Source organism: Dermochelys coriacea, chromosome 27, assembly GCF_009764565.3.
Source record: "Dermochelys coriacea isolate rDerCor1 chromosome 27, rDerCor1.pri.v4, whole genome shotgun sequence".
Taxonomy (NCBI): domain Eukaryota; kingdom Metazoa; phylum Chordata; order Testudines; family Dermochelyidae; genus Dermochelys; species Dermochelys coriacea.
The window spans coordinates 10,390,544-10,411,424 of NC_050094.1; the positions used below are offsets into that span (position 1 = coordinate 10,390,544).

Below are 20,881 nucleotides of genomic sequence, written 5' to 3' on the forward strand. Positions count from 1 at the left end.
GGTTGGTGAAATCTAATCACAGAACACACAACCAATTTGGGGCTCGTACATGGGTGGCGCTTGCACTGCCCATTCAGGGAGGATAGCCCCCTACCCCACATCTTCTGCCTAAGGCCCCGTTCTGCTTCCGCCTGAGGCCCCACCCCAACTCTGCCCCTTCTGCCCCCCTCCCTCCTTGCCTGCTGGCGTCTGGAGCAGCCCTGAACCCCAGCTGGCTGGGGCTGAACCCTGAGCCCGGACTGCCCCAGAGGAGCTCTGAGCCCCACCACGGCCCAGCCCCAGGGCTTCGGTGGGGAGCCTTAGTGAATGTTTGGGGAGGCTTTGCCTCCCCCAACCTCCATTACCTGGGTTTGTGCCCTGGTTTGCCCTGAAGTTGGCACCCACATTAGTGAGCCATTCCAGACAGCTTGACACTAGCAACGTTCTGTTTCTCCAGTGCCTTTCATACTGAAGGATATCAAAGCCCTACACAAAGTTTGGGCCTGATTCATGTGGTTAATCTAACTTGTGTGATTCAAGTCAATGGGGCCACTTGTGCTTATAAATTAGGGAAAGATTAATTTTTCTGGTCCGTGCGTAGCCTGAAAGTTCATAACTGCAAGTTAAGAATCATTCTATACGGACACGGCAGGGATCCCTACAGTCAGCCTAGGCCAGTTTATGTTTCAGAAGAGATGTAGGCTTGTGAGCAAATCTAATTCAATGGCCACTTTAGTTATGAGACTGTGGAAATGCAGGAATGGGATCGAGTTGGCATTTATGGCAGTCAACAAAACTGGTTTAGCGGGATGGAGATGTTGGAGCATGTCAACTAGTTCAAGCCATAGGAAAAGGAAAGTGCCTTACACCTGTTGGGATTCTGGAAGTGGGCGGGCGGAACGTTGCAACAAGGCAGAATATACTTTCCTCCCTCTGCAGGATGTAGGGACAGAGGAGGCTGCACTGCAGTTCAGCAGAGTCCAGTTCTCTGCCCCTGCAAGATGCAGGAAGGATAGCCTGGTTTGCACTGTAACACACACCACTCAGGGCTCCCCTATGCAAGGGCCAGACATAAGAGGCTAAATGACAATACAGAGTACACACACACAGCCCTGGATTCTCTCTATGCAAGCAGGTAGGTGCATACCCACCCCACAACTCTCCCTGACTACAGGGCAAGTATAGGGGCTTGCATTGAATTTACAGTTGCATTTCTACTACTGCAGCATCATGCAGGTGTTTGCAGGCTGCAATCCTGGGGTAGGTGAAACAGGAAGCACCTGAAGTAGTCCCTCTCCATCTACAATGCAGGCCCCACCCTCCCCACTTCCTCTCTCACTGGATCAGTCAGCCTGTGCACCTCAGGGACAGCAGCTGTAGCAGCCTCTGGAGATTTGCACTTGGGACTCTTCCCTTCTTTCTTCCCAATGCAGATGCCCCCCATCATCCCTGAGGAGATTCAGAGGCTCCTAGAAGGTAACCCAATTCCTCCTGCCCTGTCTCAGCTAAATGGAGAAAATTTGCTAAAGTTGTTTGCTAAGTGGCTCCTGGAGGAGAGGGTTGTGTTGGTTGGAGTAGGGGCTGCTCCTTCTGAGGAGGGGAGGGGTTCCAGGCCACCAGCTTGCATAGGCCTCCCGTTTCCAGCTGAGGATGTTGAGGGGAACGTGGCCTGACCTGACCTGATGCTTCTGGGATTATCTTAGTGTGCCTTGGAGTGATTCCATGCCTGAAAGAGGGAGGGGAATGTGGCCTAGGGGGTGGAGTACTGGAGTAAGACTCGGGAGGCCTGGGTTCCATTCCTAGCTCTGCCACTGACCTACTGGGTGACCTTGGGCATGTCACTTCACTTAATTGCTCTGTGCCTCAGTTTCCCCATCTGTAAAATGAGGATTGTGATACCGACCTCCTTCGTAAAGTGCTCTGAGATCTACTGATGGAAAAACACCATATAGGAGATGGGTGTTACTGTTGCATATGGGGAGGGCTAATTTTGGAGGGTAATGGCATTGATGTTCCGATGTGGGGTGAAGCTTCCCCAAAGTATCCCGCAGACAGGTTTGGCTGTGACTTTGGCATGTCCTGGTGTGATGGCATCCTAGTGCAGTGGAGTAATGCCTGTTTGGCACATTGCAACATTAGGGTGCAATGAACAACGTTGGGACACATTCCCATTAAGTAGCAACTCTAATGGAAACAGTGGGCTTTCAATCCTCCCCGGAGACTGTGAAAATTGCACCCGCTTTAATTTCTGCTTCTGGTTATGTACATGGTGCTAAACTTCCTACTGCTAAGTATCCTAACTGACGAACCTACCGGGGGATGCAGCTGGCAGCCTTGACCTTGTTAGGCGCCTAACTGAGGCAGCATGATGTCTGTGGGTGTTTTTAAATCTGTTTCCCTTTATTTTTTCACAAATGTCAAGGGACGCTTATTCTTGTGTTTGTTAAAACCGATGCGTAGACTGAGCAATTATAATACTAATCCGTTCTATTTGCAGATCCCTAAACACGCTACACTAACAAACGTTAAATAGTTAGCTCCTCACCAACCCTTACAAATATTAGTGTTAACTCTGTTATAATCTTGATACTGCAATATGGTGAATAAAGGCTGTGAGAAATTTTCCCACATCTACAGGTGTCAGTTTCAGCGCCAGCAATGGATCTATGTTGCTTCCAGGCTTAGCTATGCCTAATGCACCTTATTCCCGATTTATCTCACCTGAGTTGTTTGGGGCCTGGGCACTTAACTTGAAATCAGAGGATTTATTTTTTAAAGGCAATTAAGAGCGGTTTCCAATCTTACCCCTGCTCCTGAGTTCCCCTGCCAACTTGTATGATATAACAATCCCTTTTTGTGATTTCTCTCCTCTGTTATGCTGTGACGGGGATGGGGGCAGCTGGAACAATTTGTATAGTGGGGGTGCTGAGAGCCATTGAACCGAACTGTATATAATAGAAACCACTGCAAGCCAGGGGGTGAGGCTGCACCCCTAGTTCCAGCACCTATAGCTGTGACAGATGCACACACACGCACACACACACAGAAACTAACGGTACACAAATTTTGATCCTGTCCCTTTAATCCAGAGCATAGCTAACAGGCCTCCCCTGCACACTCACTACAGTACATTTCCAGTGCTGGACCCCTTCTGAGCAAAACCTGCTGTAGCCCGTACCTCTCCATTCCAGTAGTGGTTAGGAGTACTGACTTTCTCCCCTTCTGGGACATGCAAAGCTTTCAGCGCTGAGATCTGTCACATTTGAGAGAGAGAGAGAGAGAGAGAGTGTAGCAGGCCCATCAAAGCTCGCTTTCAAATGCTTTGTCTTCCCCCAGCTGTACATGTGAATTTCCTGTACTTTATTTTTAATCATGAGGCTGCAGTGAAGTTCACCCCCTTCGCATTTTTGATGTGCAGCACTTTATTGTTCAGAGCTGACAGTTTTGTAAACAACTCATTTCTGCACCTGCCACCTTCCTTTAACTTAGATTATTTTCTTGTTAGCTGACTCTTTTTAATTGAAGTCTTCAGATCTCCTTCTAAAGCAGAGCCTTTGTTTGCTGACAAGTATAGCAGGCTATGAATGGAGATTAATTGCATGTCACATACCTCTGTATCAAACTTGCTGCATCTTAACAATCTGTACAGTGGTCAGGCCTTCCTGTCCGTAAGGAGGATTCCAGCTACTTAGGCACTCAGGCTGTTTCTATGTTTGCAAAGTGCATCACCAGGAGAGTTTATTTAAAATCAAGATCGGAAATAAGACACCAAGAACGTACATAGCATAATGTCCACTTTCTGATATTAAAGGCATACGCTCCTGCATAACTCAGGGATGCCTAGGTGCCATACATAATACACAAGAATAGCTAATGAATGGCTTGTTAGTGACAGTGGTGTTCTTGTGAGAGCTAATAGCTTTGAGCCCACAGCGGTTGAAAGTCTATTTACTACCTTGCATTGTCTCTCTGGAGTTAGGCATCGATCCTGCAAACGCTTAAGCATGCACTTAACTTGGCACCGGTGAGTAGCCCCATTGAAGCCTTACTCATTATTATCATTGAAGCATCACTCATGAGTCAAGTTCAGCATCAGTGTCTGCAGATTTGGGGCCCCAGTTTTACTGAAGGGCTGTTGCCTGAGTTGATTGGCTCACAGCCTAAACGCTCTCTACAAAACCTTTTTATCCTGACATTTAAAAGTTCCTTCCCCATGCGGGTTTTTTATTTTTGACCCTGCTTTCAAACCAAGGTGGTTTGAAATAAATAAATTAATTAAATTAAATTAAATCCCTGTTTCTCAGCAGAGTGACTCCAGAGTGCTGTTTGGTTTGGTTTGCAGACATGCCAGTGATATGGGTACCCCCCACAACATGCCCTTGCCCGCTGGCCCTATTCGTGTGAGCTGTGGTGTCCCTGAAGCCGGTTTCTGCTGGAGTGCAGGTCCCAGGCAGAATGGAGCAGCTGGTGCGGTGCTTGTGTTTTGCAGGTGCATTGACACAACAAAGCTGGTGGGGTCTAATTTCAGGACAAGCAGCCTTGATGCTGTTGTCCCCTTTACAAATACTCCTTAACCCTTCATCTTTCTGAAGGAGACTAAGCTGCGGACAATGTGGAGCTCACATCACTGGACTCTCACACGTCAGGGAGTTCAGGGATAAAGCTTCAAACTCCATGTTAAAGCTGAAAATTCAAGGCCTAAGTTTCTGGCTCCACCCAGACTGTCCTGCCTCAGGAGTATGGAAGCAGATGAGATGGGTGGTGTATTCAGACCACTGCAGCAGGGCAAGGTGAAGACATCAAGGTAACCTCCGTTCTGAGGTTCAGCTCCCTTGTGGGTTTGAATCAGACTTTTGCCCAAACCCTCCTGCCTTTGCTCATGGCTAAATCACCCTTTTTGTGGAAACTGCAGATTTAGTTTCCTTATAATCCTCATGTTTAGGGGAGGCAAATCTAGCCCTGCAAAATTGTGGATTCCCCAAGTCCTGCAGATCTTGAAGCATTTGTGCAGAAGCTCAGTGCGTCCAAGCTGCTCTCTGGACCCCTGGGTTTCTGTAGTCCCTGTAAGAAAAGGAGTACTTGTGGCATCTTAGAGACTAACAAATTTATTTGAGCATAAGTTTTTGTGAGCTACAGCTCACTTTATCAGATGCATCCGATGAAGTGATCTGTAGCTCATGAAAGCTTATGCTCAAATAAATTTGTTAGTCTCTAAGGTGCCACAAGTACTCCTTTTCTTTCTGCTAATACAGACTAATGTGGCTGCTACTCTGAAACCTCTAGTCCCTGTGTTAGCAGCTGCCTCCAATTCCCTCCCGCTCCAGGGTGACGGGAGTGGTGTGGGAAGGGGAAAACACTATCCGAGAATGCTGATGCAATCGGCGCTCACCTGCATGGATAAATCCCTGCAACTCTTTAGGGAAAACCAGGCCTCTGAGTCTGTGAGTAATGTCTGGGTAGGAACTGTAGTTGGATTTAAGTGCACTGATATAAGTGCTGTTATGTAGGCATTTGATACCGTGCCACATGGGGAATTGGAGAAGATGGGGATCAATATGAACATCAAAAGGTGGATAAGGAATTGGTTAAAGGGGAGACTGCAACGGGTCCTACTGAAAGGCGAACTGTCAGGTTGGAGGGAGGTTACCAGTGGAGTTCCTCAGGGATGGGTTTTGGGACCACTCTTATTTAATCTTTTTATTACTGACCTTGGCACAAAAAGTGGGAGTGTGCTAATAAAGTTTGCAGATGATACAAAGCTGGGAGGTATTGCCAATTCGGAGAAGGATCGGGATATTATACAGGAGGATCTGGATTACCTTGTAAACTGGAGTAATAGTAATAGGATGAAATTTAATAGTGAGAAATGTAAGGTTATGCATTTAGGGATTAATAACAAGAATTTTAGCTATAAGTTGGGGACGCATCCATTAGAAGTAACAGAAGAGGAGAAGGACCTTGGAGTATTGGTTGATCATAGGATGACTATGAGCTGCCAATGTGATATGGCTGTGAAAAAAGCTAATGCGGTTTTGGGATGCATCAGGAGAGGCATTCCCAGTAGGGATAAGGAGGTTTTAGTACCGTTATACAAGGCACTGGTGAGACCTCACCTAGAATACTGTGTGCAGTTCTGGTCTCCCATGTTTAAAAAGGATGAATTCAAACTGGAGCAGGTACAGAGAAGGGCTACTAGGATGATCCGAGGAATGGAAAACTTGTCTTATGAAAGGAGACTTAAGGAGCTTGGCTTGTTTAGCCTAACTAAAAGAAGGTTGAGGGGAGATATGATTGCTCTCTATAAATATATCAGAGGGATAAATATAGGAGAGGGAGAGGAATTATTTAAGCTCAGCACCAATGTGGACACAAGAACAAATGGGTATAAACTGGCCACCAGGAAGTTTAGACTTGAAATCAGATGAAGGTTTTTAACCATCAGAGGAGTGAAGTTTTGGAATAGATCTTTTGCCCCCACTGCTTCCCTTGGAAGGCTATCTGGTTTTAAGATTCTACTTGATAAGTTTATGGAGGAGATGGTATGATGGGATAATGGGATTTTGGTAAGTAATTGATCTTTAAATATTCAGGGTAAATAGGCCTAATCCCCTGAGATGGGATATTAGATGGATGGGATCTGAGTTACTATAGAAAATTCTTTCCTGGGTATCTGGCTGGTGAACCTTGCCCATATGCTCAGGGTTTAGCTGATTGCCATATTTGGGGTTGGGAAGGAATTTTCCTCCAGGGCAGATTGGAGAGGCCCTGGAGGTTTTTTGCCTTCCTCTGTAGCATGGGGCATGGTTGACTTGAGGGAGGCTTCTCTGCTCCTTGAAGTCTTTGAACCATGATTTAAGGACTTCAATAGCTCAGACATGGGTGAGGTTTTTCATAGGAGTGGGTGGGTGAGATTCTGTGGCCTGCGCTGTGCAGGAGGTCGGACTAGATGATCAGAATGGTCCCTTCTGACCTTAGTATCTATGAATCTATGTACCCTCTGATATCTAGTTTCTGGGTAGCAGAGAGATGCACACATGGTATTTTAAAACCTTTCATCCCCCTCATTGTTGAGTGCTGATTAGCTCCTAGAATTTAATGCCACCATTCTAATGTTATTTACCACCTTGACTTTACTAGCTGTGACATAATTTTATGACCCTGTGCTTCTCTTACTGGATTAACTGTGATCTCCTTTGCAAACTCCACTGAAGCACTTGATAAAATTTCAACTTTTTTTTTTTTAAGCAGCAGGAAATGAAAAGGAGAGTCCTGTAAACTTTCAGAGTGGATCGCAGCTAGCAATCCATAAACATCAAGAATATTACATTACAGCTAAGCAGTGAAACTAACATCAGTGTGTGATTTACTCTAGAACTACTTACATATTGCTCTTCCTGATCCACTTTGAAAGTTTATGGTCAGGCTTTCTTTTTCATTTCCTGGTGCTATAAACATAGCAGACGGCTCAGAAAGGGGGCTCGCTGTAGCTTGCAGGTTTTATTATAATTTATTCTGCAGCTGATCCACACAGACTTCCTAGTAAGTAAATCCCATGTTACAGCTAATCTCATACTCGTGGAGTTAGTCGGCCTTTAAAAATGACAGAGGGTTGCAACTTGTATTTATATTTTAATTTTAATGCTTTTCATTTTTTATCTCCACGTATGTTAGGTATGGAAATATGGTCCACACAATCATTTTCCCTTAAGTCCCTCTTTATGACCTATTTCTGCTGTGTTGCTTACAGGGAAATGAGTTGACTTGTATATAATAAATTGCCTGCTTTAGTGCCCGTCTCTTAACCTTTGTCTGCTGGTCTGTCCTTAGACTGTGAACTGCTCAGAGCAGGGAACTGTCCTTTGTAGTGTATGGAAAGCACCTAGCTGGCATTACCACAAGTCCTCCTTCAGTGGCTTGTGCCTGGCTTCCCATATGGTATTATTGGGCTTCTCCTGGGCCGGTGGTACCATGCCTCTGTTTCACAAGCTAAATTCCTACAGATGTAGGAAAGGAAAGATGGCCCAAGGGATAGGGGGCTTGCCTGGAACTTCAGAGACCTAGATTCAGCTGCCTGCTTTCCCACATGCCTCCTGTGTGACCGTGGGCAAGTCATTTAATCTCTCTGGCCCAGATCTTCAAATGTATTTAAGTGCCTAACTCTCACTGATTTAAATAGGGATCAAGCACCTAAACACCCTGAGGATTGGGGGCCTCAGTTTCCCCGTCTATAAAGTGCAGACAACAGCACTTCCTTACTTCGAAGGGGTGTTCTGAGGCTGTACATAGACTAAAGATTGTGAGGGGCTTGGATAGTAGGCTAAAGGGGGCCATGTACCTAAGGCAGACATAGGAAAGCTGCCCTAATGAGGGGTTAACAAGACACAGCTGCTTCTTGGGACTCTAATTGTGGGATAAAGGAAGGCAGCTGTGCTCTTGCCAGGACACAGGGAGAGCAGGTGGGTCATGTTAAGCCTTGTCCTAATAGAAGTGCCTGCTCTGTAGAAGGGGGGACGGGGAGAGAGGGCTGTGATAGAAAATGAGGCAAAAACAGCAAGCCAGAGAAGGCGGGAAGAGCCTGGATTTGGCATAAGTGTATTTGTTAACTTGAGTATTACTTTGGTTGACAACTGGAAATGGATGACTTCAGTTGAAGGAATCCAACGCAGGAGGGAACTCTCTGCTTCAGACACTAGATGTGATGTGGGCTGAGACCACTTGGTTTTACAAATTGTTTTTGTACAACTCCCAGGCTTTCCGAGTCCCGCTCGCTGGCTCCTTTGCAGGTCAGGCAGGACTAATACCTGGTCTTCTGGTTGCTGGTATGTGCCCAGCGTCTCTTCCTCTAGAATTGGGTGCCCCAGACTGCGATTTCCATTCTAAAGTGTTCTGGCAACTTCAGCATTCTTTTAGTGCGCCTGCCAATGTCTCGCAGAGCAGATGGTCGAAGGAAATTAAGGTTGATACGAGAGACAGAAAAGGATATTCCTCTCATGCCATTTTGATCTTGAGAACATGCTACACGCTTGCCGGTGGAGTATTTAATGTTTTAAAGAGCTGTGTGAACTCCTAGGGTGTACTAAAGAGAAAGCACTCCTTTTTGTGGGGTGAACTTTCACGTAGCATCGGTGTAAAAATTTGAAAGCCTGGCAAGCAGGATATTAAACTCTCATTAGTGTCACAGTTAGGGGCATGCTAGAACTCGTGTAGGCTGAAACACTGGCTACTTACATCAGTGGGGCTTTGATTCTAATCTCTGCTTCGCCAGCATAAACTGGCAGCAACTCTGTTGTAATGTGTGGCATTATATTGGCATGAGATCAGAACTGGGTGTTGGGAGCAATCATTCATTTTCTTGCTCTCTGGAAGGAGAGCTAATATCCACGCAAATAGAAGATGTTTGATCATAGATCACAAAACAGTGGGAATAAGTATTATCAGAGACAATTTTTGCTTGTGAAAGTATTTTTTTTTCCAGGTGAGTTATCCTAGCTCATCTGAAACAAGAACATACAATTCACTGGGTATTGGAATATTTCACATGAAGCAGCTTGGCGAATAGTGCAAATGAGCCCATCTAAATGCGTGTAGTTTGATGTTTAACGCTCATTCCATCTTTTAAACCATCTTTTGTGCCTACCATCCCATGTCAGATAAACAAAGATACAGTTCATCTTATGTTTGAGCTATAACTGTGAAGAGGACCATAGGCTGTGATACAAATATATATTGGACTTGACCACAAATAACCCATTATTTGCTGCTGTCCCTTTAAAGAGAAGCTTGGTTCTATGTTTTTTTTCATTCGGTTGTCTCTTTATTTCCATGAAGTGTAGGTGGTTACCCAGCCTCTGCGTTTTGGGTCTGAATCTGAATGATACTGCAGCTCCTCCTTCCTGTCTGTTTACCGCTGAAACCCAGATGCCCTGTAGATCCATGTGCTCCAAGACAGGGCAGCTTACGTGGATGTCAAGCAAAAAACCGATGCGAATCCATGCAGTGGGACTCGGCATCCCACACATGGGGGCCTTTTCCAAAGGAACAATGGCTTGAGGGAGTGGGTGTGGCATTGGGTCAGTACATGGCATGAATATGGGTGGCCAAGAATTGGATTAGCGGCGAGTGCTGGGCATTTATTAACACCTCCTCTAATCCTGAAATATCCAGCAGTGAACAGGCTGCTTGGAGACCCTGTGCCAACTGGGGCTCTGGAGTCTCTCTCCCTCAGCTCTGTTCAATTGCCCACAAGCTCATTCCTCTTGCTCATGCTCTGCTGTGCTCTGCTTTGGGACTGATCCTGTTCTCCTTGACCTCAATGGTGTGTTTCGCCGTTGATTTCAACAGGAACAGAACTGGACCCTTTGTGAGCAGTGGGTCCAAAACACTCGTATTCAGCTTCCTACTTCATTTTCCATTTTCTTTTATTTTTTTTTCCCTCTGCAGTTTTCTTTCCATCGTGGCTCTTTCTCTTTCAGCCCCTCCCATACCCCCAATTTCACTTTGTAACTTTGGGTATGTCTACCCAGTGTGCTAGCTTGAATCCAGCTACTATGGATAATAATGGGAACGAAGGCCATGAAGGTTAGCAAGTTGAGTACGTATCCAGAGCCCATGCCATGCTTTTACTACCCGTGCTGAAGCCCACATTGTGCTATTGTTACCTGTGCTAGCCCATACACAACTTTGGTAGACGTTGTTTATACTTTGTTGTTTATACTGATCCTTGTCTTGTTTCACTCCCTCCTTCCCCCCCCTTTCTGTTTTGGTAGAGTTTCTTCATGGTTCCTTGTTTTTTCCCCACAATTGTCCCGACTTATATCAATGCAAACGTAGTTCCAGAGGCTGCTCAAGACAATCTGCTGCCTTGGGCAAAACTTCAGCGTGCCGCCCACTGGTGTGATGCTTTTAATAGTTATGGACCCTCTCAAATAGAAGAACCTTCAGGCCGACTGTCTTTAGCTTGGGCAGTTTGATCACATGCTCCCAGGTGCTGTCAGTGCACCATTATTCATTCTTTTCTTACTTGAAAGCAGTCTTCCTCCTAATCTAATGCTTGCTCCTCACCTGTGTAGTTTCCTGACGGTTGTAACTTTCTTCCCTAACAGATACTGAAGGTTACCTGGCAGACGGGCTGCAGAATGAGAACCTGAGCGCGAGAGCGAGAGACCAGAGAGAGGCGATTCTGGTTGGCTTCCAGCAAGTCAAGGCCAGGTTTGTGGTTTTCTGCACTCCGTTCCGATGGGAGCAGAATTACCAGGGTTCAAGGTGCAAAGTAGCAGGACTGCAACGGGTAGCCCCACGTCTTGTTGAACCGGTTGGGCCCTCACAGCAGGACTCTGAGGGATGCTTCCAAAAGTGCCATTAGGCTAATGAGCAAGTAGGCCCGGATCCACAAAAGGTATCTGGTCTCTGACCTTTCAGTGATTTGATTGAAACCGGTGAAAGTTAGGTGCCAGATATCTATGTGGGCCTGGGTTCAGCCATGCCTGTTCTCTGAAGGAGTGGTTGTACGAGCCTATGGGTGTCACATTGCATTGACAAATGCTGCATGGGCGTTTAAGCTATGCACTTTCTGCAAGAATGCGTGTATGAGGCAAGCGACTTCCTGCCTGCATTTTTCAGACTACCACCCATTTTATTCTCTTTAGGGCAGGGATGAGGCCTTGTTTTGTGTTTGCGCCACTCCTATAATGATTCCTAGCTCTTGCATAGCTCTTTAATCAGTAAATCTCAAAGTCCTTTACACAGGAAGTCAACAGCATTAGCCACATTTTACAGATGGGGAAACTGAGGCATGGGGAGGGAAGTGACGTGCCCCGGGTCATCCAGTGGCAGAGTCAGGAATTGAATCCACCTCTCCTGAACTCTAGTCTGTGCTAAACCACATTGCCCTTCCTAGGACACTGGTGGCATCAGAAATAAATCGTGCAATGAATATTTGTCCTTCTTCATGGAGGTTTTGAAAACAAGCCTGAATATTCAGACATGTGAATAAGTTGCTTTTCCTCATTCCAAACTGGAAGAGTGAGCATCTGTCCATCCTGTTGCTAACGGCATACATGAGAATGGCCATAGTGGGTCAGACCAAAGGTCCATCTAGCCCTGTATCCTGTCTTCCGACAGTGGCCAATGCCAGGTGCTTCTGAGGGAATGAACAGAACAGGTAATCATCAAGTGATCCATCCCCTGTCACCCATTCCCAGATTTTGGCAAACAGAGGCTAGGGACACCATCCCTGCCTATCCTGGCTAATAGCCATTGATGGACCCATCCTCCATGAATGTATCTAGTTCATATTTGAACCCTGTTGTAGTCTTGGCCTTCACAATATCCTCTGGCAAGGAGTTCCACAGGTTGACTGTGCATTGTGTGAAGAAATACTTGATTTTGTTGTTTTCATTTGGTGAGCTTGTGTGTGTTTTAGAGATGCAGCCTAGGCCTTAATGCTTACGGATGCCTACTTCCTGGGTTTTGACCTTTTACAGAGACGAAGGTACCATCTGCAGAGTTCAGGGCTAGCTCTCCAGGATTCCCAAAACTTTGAGGATACTTGGGTTGAGAACTCTGGCACAGGGTCAAAGTGTGAAGTGAATTACTCTGTTTTGGGGTTTAAACAATTGTGCGCTGTGCTGACGTGCTGGGGGAAATTCTTCCCCTGGCAATCACACAGATGGAAAAGAGTCCGTGAGGGCTAAGATAGATAAGGCCATGGAAGATGAGTTCTGCCTCTGGTTTTGAGCTGGAGATATGCTCTAGAATTTGGTGATAGTCATGTCTTTATAGGATGTGAACCGTGGCATGTGGGGAGTTAAGATCTGATGATAAAACTCCGGGGGGTGACTGGTCTAAGCATCCGGTTTAAATAAAAGTATGGCCAAGTCCCTAAGACGCAAAGTGTTTTATGCTTTGGAAGGGCACAGCCAGATTCTATTCCCCAGAGTCCCGCTAAAGAACTTTGCAACATGCCCTGCTGTATCTTAATCGATTTTTCCTGCTGGCTAATTAAGCATCAGTTTTATTCAGCAACTCGGGACTGTATAATTATCAGCCTGGGTTGCCCTGAATAATTGAAGCAAGCTGAATGCAGGAAAAGATGGGAGCCTTCAGAAAACGGGGCTACAACATCTGCAAGGGTGGTGTGGTGTGGACAATGATGTCCCCCAATATTTGAAAAGAAGGTGCGTTGCTACCTGTTTCGTCTATCAGTGTAACTGGCTGGCAGTGTTAGCAGATATTCATCCTGCTGGGAAAGAGACAATTGGGGTGGGATTACTAACCTAAGCATTCAGAAATCATGAGTCAGGTATCGCCCTGGAGGGGGAAAAAACCCCGTGAGATTAGCTTAAAATATGGGATTTTAAAAATAATAAACTTGGGGTCCTTTTGTTTGGCTTCTGAGGTCAGTGTCTTGAAGTTTCACATTGCAGAGTGTCTCTTTGCAACCCTCGGGCAATAAACTTTTTTTTTTTTTTAAATGAAAACTGAAGTTTTTGCATAATATAATTCCAGGGGCCTGGGATTTGAAAAATACCAAATAGCTTGAGACTCACGATAAAGTTGTGCGAGTTGGCAGTACTGGATTGTCCTGCTCTTTTAGCAAAGCAGGAGGCTCGCTACCCTGCCTAGACATAAAGGAAGCAGGATTAGGGGAAGAGAGAATCTAGACTGTGGGCTGAGCACAGAATGTACTTTGTAGTAGGGTTTAGAAGAAAGTAACATATCAACATGCTAAGGACTCTCTGGTGCAGCCTTTGCAATATAACAGGGAATGTGCAGGGTGTTCCCTTCTCCATATGTATGGGAGAACATGTGGGGCCCACTCCGGCTTCCTTTGAAACCAATGTAAAACTGGCCAGTGCTTTAAGAGGAGCTGGTCTTTGGAGTTATTCGCAATAGGCTTGTGTGGAGACAGAAGCGAGAAAGCAGCCGTCCCAGAGTAGAGGCTGCAATGCAGCATTGGTTTTCTGGTGGTTCTTCTCTTGCTTGCTGGAGAATAGTGTGTTTGAACATCTCTGCTCTAACCTGAAAGAGTTCAGAAAAGGATTTGCGGTAGCAGCTTACTGTAATAATAGCCACCTTCTTCTTTGAAGGACCTAAACAGATCTCGTTCTCAGGGCACGGCACGGGTTAGCCTCTTCGGGGAGCATGCTGTGGCTTTTGTGGTGCGTATTCAGGAAGTCATCTGCAGTCACGTTCAGAAAGCATCTGGCTCCTCGGCACAGGCGTTGTTCTTTTGGCTTTTCACCTCTTTGTCTCATGAAAGAAGATGCTGGGTGTAGCACTTCATTATTCAAATTTATAATGGAGATAAGTCACCTGCTTAACCATGAACTGTGAGGAGAGACATCCCTGAAAGGGAAGGGATGATTCTGAGCTGGGCTGACTAGCTGTTCCTGTAACTTGGCCTTCAGGTTTTTATTCCGCTGTCCTCCCAATGGTCTAATATTGTTCTTAGTGGGAGGATTGCCATGGACTTTAACATGCACAGTGTTGGGCTTTGTCTGCTTATGCTGCCGGTTGAGGATATATAGAAGAATATTGTAATTAGCTGGGAAGCAGCTTGCAGTATCTTTGTTTGAAATGTACTATTAAAAAGATTCTAGGCCCTGGCGGAGGGGCTGTTGCAGTTTGACTGGGTTGTGTGGGCCTGCACTGTTTTATTCTTAAGAATGTATTTGGCTATTTAAAGGGACATTGTCATGTTGAAATGCAGTCAATCACAAAAAAGAATGCGGTCTTTGGATCCTGCTCCTGCCTCTCACAGATACATGTACACACGGCCTGGCCTGAACATGTTTTCTGGTTTCACAGTCGTGTTTTCCTATATCTATTTTCAGCTTACTCGCCCCTATCTGCTGTGTGCAAAACCCACAAAGACAAAAGCCACAGAATGACTTAGGGGAGAAGCAGGAGTGTAGCCCCAGAGGCTCGCATCATCAAAGGTATTTAGGTGCTGAACTGCCGTAGGAGTTAGATGCCTAAATACCTTTTTGAGGATCTGGGCCTGAGTCCTTGGATTCATGAGGTGCACGTGATTTTTCAGGTGTAGCAACCCTTACTCTACCTTAGCAGCTGGAGTAGCACTTCTTCTGGAACATACCCATTGCTCTGGCCGAGGGCTGAGTTGTAGTCGTCCTCAATCTTCTATGAGTAGCTCCTTGAACCAAGTCCATGAATTTCACTCTCCTAGAGTGGTGGTTCTCAACCAGGTGTCCAGGGATCCTGGAGGACTGTAAGCAGGTTTCAGGGGGGCCTCCAAGCAGGATTGGCATTAGACTTGCTGGGGCCCAGGGCAGAAAGCTGAAGCCCCACTGCCTGGAGCTGAAGGCCAAAGCTCCACCACCCGGGGCTAAAGCCAAAGCCTGAGCAACTTGGCTTCACAGGGCCCCCTGTGGCGTGGTGCCCTCCCTACTTGCTACTCCCAATCCTGGCCCTGGCTTTTATATGCAGAAAAAACTTGTTGTGTCACAGGTGGGCTATGGAGTTTTTATAGCATGTGGGGAGAGGCTCTCAAAAAGAAACAGGTTGAGAACCCCTGTCCTAGACTATCTGTATGTTCTTCTGCCAGTGCTTTGGGATAATCGCCTTTAGTCGTAGAAGGTGTGGGCAAACAGTTAATTGACCTGGAAGCAAAATATTTATTTTGTGGTGGTGAAAATCTGCTTGCAAAGCAGCCGTCGTGAAGAAGAGGAGACGTTACGCTCTTCTCCTGAAACCGCTCAGGTTGTCAGGCCCTCCTGCTTTGCGGACCGGTTGGTTCTGCGAGTTTGTTTTGAAGCCGTTTGCTAAGAACATCAGGATTCTGTTAGGCTGTTTTCGTGCGCCATTTGCAAGATTAGCACCAGATGTCCAACACCTGGGAAGAATTGGATACATGACTCCACTCAGGAGCCCAACCCTCCCCGGTCCTTTGGGAAGAACAGTAACCAAAAAACTGTCTAAATGCCGAAGTGAGGTCATCCATCAGCAAGGCGACAATTTATTTCTAGGGTGGGGACAGGAAATAAGATAGTTCCTCAGTGGTCCTTTCTGAGCCAGTCGGTCATCTAAACTCACGGTTGGAAGTGAGGTTTGCAGCCAGTGGAAACTAACTCCGTGTGTTTTTCCTCTGTGAAATTGAATAATGTTAAAGGAGAGCCAGGCAGACCAAGACAAAATTGGAGAGGAAGGGTTAAATAATGTTAAGCATGACACTCTCAGAAACCAGGAAATCCAACATGTACGCTGCAACGCTACCTTTAACCTGTCCCACCGTGACTAAATGTAACACCGACAGACCCAGGTTGGCAGCGGGTGGGATCGAACCTGGGACCTCTGGAGCTTAGTGCATGAGCTAAAAGCTAACTGGCTGTTAGCTAAGGCTGTAGAGTAAACTCGTAATCTCTCTCTAAGTGGTCTCGGTGCCACTAGATGGTACAGAACACCTCACTCAGGAGGTGCGTGGGTTTCGTAAACCCTGCAGTGGCCATGGTACCCATTCTTGCGAGTCCTCTATGAATTGCCCTGTTTCCCAGCATTGCTACCACCGGGGGGAGCGCTAGCATAGATGAGGCACTTGGTGTATGTCTACACTGCCCCGAGAGCAAACCTTCCAGCCCTGGTAGACTGGCTGGTGCAGCTCAGCCTCTCGAGCATACCTGACCCCCTGAGTCTGAGCTCGGGTGGCTAACCTGAGTCTGGAGTGGAGCTGCAATGTCCACACTTGTTAGCACTCTAGCTCGAATCTGTCTACCGGGCCGGGAGGCTCTCTCCCAGCTGTCCTGTAGTCATACCCTTGAAGACCTTTTGGCATGTTAACTGCTGTGCTGTCTAGACCTGCTTTAGAAGGGTTAGGCAACCAGGAGGGTTTAATGCTGTGGCCTGGGTTTACACTAATACCCCAGCATTGCTGCAATACCATCAGTGGACAATCCAGTGTAGACGCAGCCATTTGACACTGTGATGAAACTTTTTTGCACATACCCTAGCTTAAGGAGATAATGTAAGGAATTTAATTTGCAAACTGGATACAATTAACTTAGGCTTGAATAGAGACTGGGAATGGATGAGTCATTACACAAAGTAAAACTATTTCCCCATGGTATTTCTCCCCCCCCCCCACCCCACCCCACCCCGCACTGTTCCTCTGATATTCTTGTTAACTGCTGGAATTAGCCTACCTTGCTTGTCGCCATGAAAGGTTTTCCTCCTTTCTCCCCCTCCCCCCCCCCCGCTGCTAGTGATGGCTTATCTTAAGTGATCACTCTCCTTACAGTGTGTATGATAAACCCATTGTTTCATGTTCTCTGTGTGTGTGTATATAAATATCTCCTCTGTTTTTTTCCACCAAATGCATCCGATGAAGTGAGCTGTAGCTCACGAAAGCTTATGCTCTAATAAATTTGTTAGTCTCTAAGGTGCCACAAGTACTCCTTTTCTTTTTGCGAATACAGACTAACACGGCTGCTACTCTGAAATGTAAGGATGGTCTTTCATAGAATATCAGGGTTGGAAGGGACCTCAGATGGTCATCTAGTCCAACCTCCTGCTTAAAGCAGGACCAATCCCCAATTTTTGCCCCGATCCCTAAATGGCCCCCTCAAGGATTGAACTCACAATCCTGGGTTTAGCAGGCCAATGCTCAAACCACTTAGCCATTCCTCCCCTTTGCTGATTTGCATCTCAACCTTAAAGTTTGTCTGCACAGCGTTTTGGGGCGAGTCTCCCAGTCTGGCTCGACAGACTTAGGTCTCATGCCAGCCCTCTAAAAATAGCTGTATGGAGAGTGCTTGAGTTGGGGCTGAAGCCTAGAGAGGAGGCTGGGCTTCAAAGCACGAGCTCCAGCCCCAGTGAGTTACAACTTCAGAGCACTGTCCAGACAGTCCTTTGCCCTGCTAATCTGAATCTGTTGACCTGGGGTGGAGGGATTGCCCCAAAATGCTATGCAGTGGCACCCTTAATGTTCAACTGTAGGGACTATAATTTTTTTTTATTATTTTATTTAATTTTTATAGTTTCCTTTGCATGATAGAACTGGTTTGAAAACTTTCAACACAATTTTTTGTTGCAAAAATGACTTTGTTTTTCATATTTTTATTTTGCTGCTGCATGGTTGTTTTTTTTTTTTTACTGAGTGGCTGAATCTCAATGCAAATTTAAAAAAAAATTGTTTGAAAACTTACAAGAGTTTTTGTGGGCAACATTTTTTCGATCAGCTGCCTGCGGTAGCTTATTTAATAAAAAAAAAAAACCTCCCTGGAACGTGTTTTGCCGACAGCAATATCCTGTGTGCCTTTAAATGTAAATACCCGGGAGTTTTAAAAATTGATCTGTCATGGACGTCTTGTGGTCCCCAAACTCCCAGTGGTTTAACTATGAGCTCCAGTTGTTCATAGAATCTAGAACTGAACCCAAACTTGCAAGTCATTACTCCAGACCTTCAAGTACTTGAGAAGCAGTGTGGTCCAGTGGATAGGGCATTAAACTGGGAGTCAGAACACGGGTTCTAGGACAAGTATATCTTTGTATAGTGCCTAGAATTATAATCAGGACCCTTGTAATAATCATACACATTCTGAATGATCTGTTCACACTGTAGATCACAAAGGCTTGTTCTTTTGTGTAATAAATACATATTAAGGCTGGTATTTCTTTTTCCGTGCAATACAGTCACGTAGCTTTGTGCGCATCTGACCCCTGAGATGATTTCAAGTAGTGCATTAATACACTTTAGCTAGCACAATCCTTAAGAAAAGTAATTACTGCATTTGGTGTCAGGCGGCTTTTCAAAGCTTAAATGGGCTGGCTACGTCCCCTTTGGAATTACAGAAGGGATACATTTTGACCCAAGATGGTTTTGTGTGTTGGGGCTTTAGCATCTCTAATGGTATCGTTTACATAATTCCTTGCCAAAAATCTGTCGTCCACTACATCAGTGGGTTTAAAATTGTTCACGTGTTGTCTTAAACTTCCCACTTACTCTGTTCTAGAGCTGTAGCCAAAGTGCAATATGGTCAGTCTCGCTTCTGATGTGCCATTCAGTTACATCGGGGTGAACTTGACCCCATCTGAGAGAACTTTTATAGCCAGATATAAAGGTGTTTATAACAGACATCCAAAGGTCCATAGCAGAGCTAGTGGGCACTGCTTTAATAAACTTCTAATCAGATTAACTACATCTGTTATCTTAATTTCCAATCTTGTTTTAAAGTTTTGAAATCAGAGTGCAGGAGGCTGCAATTTCAGGGTAATTTTGCTTCATTAGTGTAACTGCCCTCTGTGTAATTTTCACCAGTATGAGGCTCATTATCCAGCATAACATGCAAAATCAAGATAAAAGGGAATTTAAGAATGTGACCTGGTAGCCAGGCAGATAATCAAGCTTTGCACATTACCTTCAAGGCTGGACTGGCCTCACTACATCGTCTTTAATTAGCACAAGTGCTGTTTTTCATCTGTCACTTACTCAGGAGGCAGAAATTTGTTTCACTTGGTGGTGGGATTTTGCTCAGTGTGAGCAATGGTTCGGGTTCATTTTAACCACTGGATATGGATTTGTCTCGTAAGGTACCAGAGAAGTCACTTGCCAGCCTATACGTATAGAAAAGTTCTTGACCTGCGTTTTCTGTCACTGCAAATCATCTCGGTCATTCCGGTACATTGCGTGAAGGTGGAGAAAATCGTTTGCAAAGGAATTGACATTAATGCTAACCTTACATTTTCAAAAAGTCTGATACCATATAGAGTTTCCGTTTTAATTTGTGAGCATCCTGCAATCTATTCCGTGCTGTACGTGGGCAGAGGACGGCTCCGTCATGTTCAAACATCTCAGAGCCAAATTCAAACCAGGTGCAACCTGATTGATTTATACATGGGATGAATTTGGCCCCCGCCCCACTCTTCCAGTAACACAGTTTGGTGCCTTCCGGGTTATGATCCTTTCAGTAATTTGCATCATTTGCCATTCCAGCTGATAAAATTACCCCCGTTTCCCATCCATTTCCTCGTGGATGCATTGTTAATCTGAAACCTGAGGCCTGTAAATGATGGAGACTCAGTAACCAGAGTCTTTGCAGAGCTGCTGCCGCTTCTGTAATGTTTAGCTGAGAAATGCATTTGAAGTGGTTCATAAGCTGACTTGGCTAATGGTGAGCTCCCAAATTCCTCCCCCCTCACCTCCTTCTCCCCCCCCCGCCTGAAATCTTTTTCAGCATTGATTTTTTTCTCCCCAAACGTTAAAAACCAACAAATATTGTGCACCAAACAAATTAGACTCAGCCTTGAAATATCTATTTAATATCTGTGGTGATGTTAGGGTTCTTAATTGGACAAGAAAATGTAGAAAATTTGATTGTAACCTGACTGGATTTTATGGTTCCTGCCAAAAATGAGTCTGAGAGGAAAGTGGGGTTTATATTTATAGGCCTTTTAAGGGCAGAAGAGAGCATGATGATCATCGGAAGAAAGCCTCTGCACAACACAGGCCACAGAATCTCAGCTGGTGATTCTTGTATCTAGCCCAAAGGTTTTGTTGTCTGTTTGACGCATTCTTTAGCGATTGGGATCTGTCACCTGCAGTGTCAGCTGGGGAATGGGGTCCTGTCCGGCAGCTCTCAGGATCAGCAGTGGCAGATGATGGGGGTGGAGGGTGTGCCGCACCTAGCCATGCTGATCAGTAATTTTAGGACCGATTCTTATCTTGCCTCGTCTGGGGAGAGCCAGGAGTCGCTCTCTTTCAGTCAACGGAGTTACACCAGTGTACGGTTAGTCTTGTGATTAAGGCACTGGGTTTGGATTTTGGAAAAATACGTTCCATTGCTGGCTCTGCCACTGACCTGCTGTATGACTTTGCGCGTCTCACTTCACCTCTCTGCCTGTCTCCCCTTCTGTAAAGTGGGGCTAATGATACTGACCTTTTGTGAGGGGC

The 20,881-nt window shown here is 45.7% G+C and overlaps 1 protein-coding gene across 1 annotated transcript in view; it reads left to right on the top strand.

The window, feature by feature from the left end:
- Positions 1-1,280: 1,280 nt before the first annotated feature.
- Positions 1,281-20,881, top strand: part of SKAP1 (src kinase associated phosphoprotein 1) — a 229,917-nt gene continuing 210,316 nt past the window's right edge. Inside the window, exons 1-2 of the mRNA XM_038385587.2 lie at positions 1,281-1,455; positions 11,082-11,187. Of these exons, the coding sequence (XP_038241515.1) occupies positions 1,407-1,455; positions 11,082-11,187 (155 nt within the window). The 5' untranslated portion in view covers positions 1,281-1,406. The remainder of the gene's footprint in view (positions 1,456-11,081; positions 11,188-20,881) is intronic.